Source organism: Rutidosis leptorrhynchoides, chromosome 8 (assembly GCF_046630445.1).
Source record: "Rutidosis leptorrhynchoides isolate AG116_Rl617_1_P2 chromosome 8, CSIRO_AGI_Rlap_v1, whole genome shotgun sequence".
NCBI classification, from domain to species: Eukaryota; Viridiplantae; Streptophyta; class Magnoliopsida; order Asterales; family Asteraceae; genus Rutidosis; species Rutidosis leptorrhynchoides.
The window spans coordinates 278,315,355-278,320,630 of NC_092340.1; the positions used below are offsets into that span (position 1 = coordinate 278,315,355).

The 5,276-nt window shown below is 31.2% G+C and overlaps 1 protein-coding gene across 1 annotated transcript; it reads right to left on the reverse strand.

Moving 5' to 3' along the window:
- Positions 1 to 1,470: 1,470 nt before the first annotated feature.
- On the reverse strand, positions 1,471 to 2,257 carry LOC139864922 (miraculin-like). The gene has a single exon (XM_071853488.1). The coding sequence runs from the start codon at positions 2,254 to 2,256 to the stop codon at positions 1,603 to 1,605; it is 654 nt and encodes a 217-aa protein (XP_071709589.1). The 5' UTR covers position 2,257; the 3' UTR covers positions 1,471 to 1,602.
- Between the last annotated feature and the right edge of the window lie 3,019 nt (positions 2,258 to 5,276).

Genomic DNA, 5,276 nt, shown 5'->3' on the forward strand with positions numbered 1-5,276 from the left:
TTCATTTTATGAAGTTTTTGTATCCAAGGAAGCAGGGGCGGAACTTGAACCCGACCACAGATGGGGCGGATGTAAAAACTTATTAAATTTTTTATTACAACTGGGGCAAACACTAATAAAAACCTTATTATTTAGCAAAAAAAAAAATTTTAGTATAAAATTTTTTTTAAAAAAAAATTCAGCTGGGGCGGGTGCCCCGCCCTGCCTCCACTATCCTCCGCCACTGCAAGGAAGCTACATGGACTTGCATCATGTTAAATCGATTTTTTTGGATATCTGGTGGAAAGATTAGTAAGTTGATGGTGATAATGAAAGGATTTGTTAGTTTGTGAATCATATTAGTTTTTTTTAAGGATCTTGTTAATTAGATAAAATGATTTGTTTAGTTTGTGTGTTTTGTATATGCATTAAGAAGTTGTACTCACAACATTAAAAATAGTACCAACTTTGTATAAAACATAAAGTGTATTAGTTGATGTTGTTTGTGCATTAAAGACTTGTAATAGATGCGTTAGAAGATTGTAAGCAGTTACTATTCATAATCCTTTAGCTTTTAGATAAATTTTAGATAAATGGTTAATTAGAAGCCAATGATTACTATCCCACATGTAGCATTGACGAGGATAACATATTTTTTTTGCGTACGTGTAGACCATAAAACGCTTATACTATCATGAGAAAGAACCTAAACGAATGAACCACTACATCCTAGCTCACTCCGGTATATGAGAAATGTTATCGTTAACTAAGATTTGAACCCGTGGACAACTGTGTAATGTTTATTGTGAGAAGGAAACCAAACCAGTGAACCACCACATCCTCTTTATCATTGCACAATAGGACTCGTATAAATCGGCAAACAAATTTATATACTCAACACAATCAAATTCGGTTTGTGGATGAACCCAACCACATATCATTCCATAAGACCACTCCCAAAGAGGGCCGCCCTGGGCCGCCCTCAAACATTTTCATTGAAGGCTCCATTGGCATTCCCCATGCCCTCACTTGTGCTTTGGTCTGCCCTCTAAGTTCACCCTACATTATGTCTTCACATAACCTTTTTGAACACAGACTCACTCCTGCTCGTGTTTAATTTATATGTACTCGATGCTTAAAAATTTGTAACTATTTATTTAATTAATTTTTGTGGGGTATATGGTTGATAGTGGTGTGTTATGGGTATGTGATGAGAGGAAGTGGAGAGGGGAAGTTGATGTGCCGCTGATGTGGTGCTGAGAAAGGATATCATGATCGAGAGTGGTCTAAGGAGATTCATGAACTATTATCTATTTTCCACTTCCAACTTTGCGTACAAATCACATCGGTTAGAAAACTCTCAGACTAGTGATACACAATCAACCCATATTGTTAAAAATACATTTAGTTGTAGATGACATTGTAAATAACTATTTTTCTATCAATTTGTTACCAAGTCGAAAACACCAAAGTTTTGAAATAAGCTAAAAATATTTTCTTCTAAAAAATTAGAAGTACATGATATCTGGCACACTAGCTATAACGTTTAACATTACAAAGCCAAGAAACAATAATTCGGTGATTATTTTAAAATATAAATATAAACAAATACATTATTTGTAACTAATAAGCCTTTTTGAATGTGAAAACAAATGGTTGGTTATCAATAGCAAGCCATTTCTTTCCACTATCCTCCAAAACACCAACATCCCCGCAGACAACTTTACAACTACCACAAACACTAGGACAAAACACAATTTTGTACCCAATGTCCCCAACCTTTTCAATCTTAAACCAATTACTCACCGTTCCCACCCCTGGCCGCCCTACCACGCCACCACTCCTCACATAATACAGTCGTCCTACCACCATATCATCACCACCACCACTACCTCCAGCACCGGTACTAATCTTCCATACCGTAGATTGGACACAAATTGTAGCGGCCATAAACACGATATTGACATCACTTGACAATGTTATGGAGTTTTGTTTTGTGTCAAGTGGTAAGAACCTAAGAGGGAGGCCTTTTGAGAGTTGCGTGTTTTCTTGAACGACGTATGGAGGACAAAAACCGTCTCTTGATGCAAGAGAGAGTCCACCACCACTGTCGTTGGATTGGATTGGGATTATATAATACTTTAAGCCCGGTTGGACCTCGTGACCATCAGAATCGAATGGGGTTGAGGTGGTGGTTTGTAATGGTTGGGAAGATGTTACATAAGAGAAGGAAATGAGCATTGATATGAGAATTAGAAGTAGAAGATTTAACTTCATATTTGTGTTTGTATGAGTGAATAATAATACAAGCATGGTGACACTATATATAGGCATATATACATATTGTGACATGGCTATTGATTCACTAGGTATCTTTAAGGTTTATCCATTTGTTTTCGAAAGTTAATTATTTTTGAAAGTTTAAAGTGGTTCAGTATTTTCAAAAGCTAATTATTTTGAATAATACTTTAATAGTTGTTTATTTAGAAAAAAAATTATAAATCCCACAATATGTAAGGTCCCATACTTAAAATTATCGATGTTTCTACAATTTAAAGAATATTTTAAACAAAATAAATTAAATTAGTAGTGTCACGGGACCTTACTCGTCTCCTACTAAATTCCCACAAAGAATATTATTATTATTATTATTATTATTATTATTATTATTATTATTATTATTATTTCAAAAAGGCTCATTTGATTATACATGTATCATGTATGTCTTTGTAGTCATGCTAACGTATGTTCTTTATTACTCTTATATACTAATTATGATGATTATTATGATGAGATGAGCATTGTTCACAATGACGTAATTTTAATTATCCTAATTTTGGGCATATTTTGATAATTTGTCATTTTTTCCTGTGAAATATTTTCCCCATTTTCTTTACACTTTTTTTACTTTCTTTTTCCTTTCGTTTTTTGTAACGTCCAATTAACCGACCGCTAATCGAACAAAATCATCGACTGTTAACCGATCGAGACCACCCCGCAGTGAAGCACATGTTTGTTTCCTCGTTTAACCTAAAATGGAAAATGAAAGTTACTGTGCACTGAGAGTAAAACGGAGTTTTCACTTTTTTCGTCTTTTTACGCTTACTTTAAGTTTAAATTTTAATTTGCTAAACAAAATCACAATTAACAGAGTGGAAGCCTCCTCTTCTTAATTTGTGATCGGGTTGCCTCGCGTTCAAATCCCATCCTTTTGTTCTTTGTATCAGTTTTGTTGACGTAATCATGACATCATGATGTTAATAGCTTTTTATTTTTTATTTTTTATTATTTTTTTATTTTTTAATTTCTTTTTTAATTATATTTTGACATTATTTTTTTTATTTTTTTTCTTTTATATTTTAGTTTTATAAATTTTTTTACAAACATCTCCATCCTTTTAAATTTTTTAAAATATTCGTTTCATTTTTTCCCCCTTCAAGGTTTTGAAATTTAAATCTTCTTACATCTTTTGTATCCTGTTTTTTTGCCGTGACGTACTGTTAAGGATGTACAAGCCAATGCTAGTCAACATATAGTCAACAGATAGTTAACACTTCCAGTCACCGTGAGAGACATCGAAGACACCTTACAGAATGTCAGCTCATTAAGTTAGTTAGTTTGCGGTTGTAACGAATTGATGTAGTTAGTGTTGGTTTCATCTTGTATATATAGAGATAAATTTTAACTCCCCGTCCTAATCCATCCGGACGAAGTCCTTCTCGATTATAAACGATTCATAATAGTTGATTACATCGCGAGGTACTTGACCTCTAAATGATACATTTTACAAACATTGCATTCGTTTTTAAAAGACAAACTTTTATTTCATCGAAAGTTGACAGGCATGCATACCATTTCATAATATCCAAACTATAAATGACCTAATCTGTCATTTACTTAATAATAATAATCTCTAATGAACTTCAACGACTCGAATGCAACGTCTTTTGAAATATGTCATGAATGACTCCAAGTAATATCCTTAAAATGAGCTAATGCACAGCAGAAGATTTCTTTCAAACCTGAGAATAAACATGCTTTCAAGTGTCAACCAAAAGGTTGGTGAGTTCATTAGTTTATAGTAATCATTTCATTTTCATCATTTTAATAGACCACAAGATTTTAAATATTATAAAACGTGCAGAAGTCCCATTCCAACTGCACAAAAAAATATCTTTCATATGAAGAACACCTGGTGAGGATTCAAAATATAATAGTAACCATCTGTGCCGGTCTTTCACCCCACGGCTGAATACATGTGCCTTCAAAATATAGAACCTCTGTGCCGGTCTTTACACCCCACGGCTGAACACATGTTTATAAAATATAGGCCAACCGGTGCCAAAATGTCGTAAATAATAAACCATCCACCCTGCTCGGGAGCTCACACGCTCTAACGGAAACCGGGGACTAATGCGTGTCATAATAATCAACCCCAATCCCAGATAATTCTTTCATAGAATACAGTTAAGGTACTTGTGTCTATTGCGTCAAACATTTATAAAAGCGCATGTATTCTCAGTCCCAAAAATGTAAAGAGTAAAAAGGAAGCAAATGAAACTCACCATATTGTATTTTGTAGTAAAAATACATATGACGACATAGAACAAATGTAGGGTTGACCTTGAATTCACGAACCTATATCATGTATATATATTAACACATATGATCGAAATCGAATAAGTTCATATATTAATATTAGTAATATATTTATATTTTCATTTTCTATATTGTTAATAGATAATTAATATCTATTTTTAACTTAAGTAAGTTCTTAATGTTAATATATCATATAATTATTAAACTATTTTAATTAACTAATTTATTGATAATTGATATATATGATAATTATAGTACATCTAACTTAATATTTGTTTGGTAGCAATAATAATAATAATAATAATACTAAATAAAAAGTTGTATTATTTTTACAATAAAAACAATAATAGTGATAATAATAATTAAAATAAAATTTGATAATAATAATACTGATAATTATAATAACTATAAAACTAATAATTTTTCTGCTAATAATAATTATGATACTAGTTTAGTTGTAATAATAAACCTATTTCTTAACATTACAAGTAACATAATATTTTAATGAAATAATTTATACTAACATTAATAATAATAATAATAATAATAATAATAATAATAATAATAATAATAATAATAATAACAATAATAATAATAATAATAATAATAATAATAATAATAATAATAATAATAATAATAACAATAATAAAGATAAATGGGTATACCCTTTAGAGCTTTTTCTAAAAAGAATGCCATGA

Bases quoted from the DNA above. Each gene is read 5' to 3' on its own strand.
- LOC139864922 (XM_071853488.1), bottom strand. From the start codon at position 2,256: ATGAAGTTAAATCTTCTACTTCTAATTCTCATATCAATGCTCATTTCC.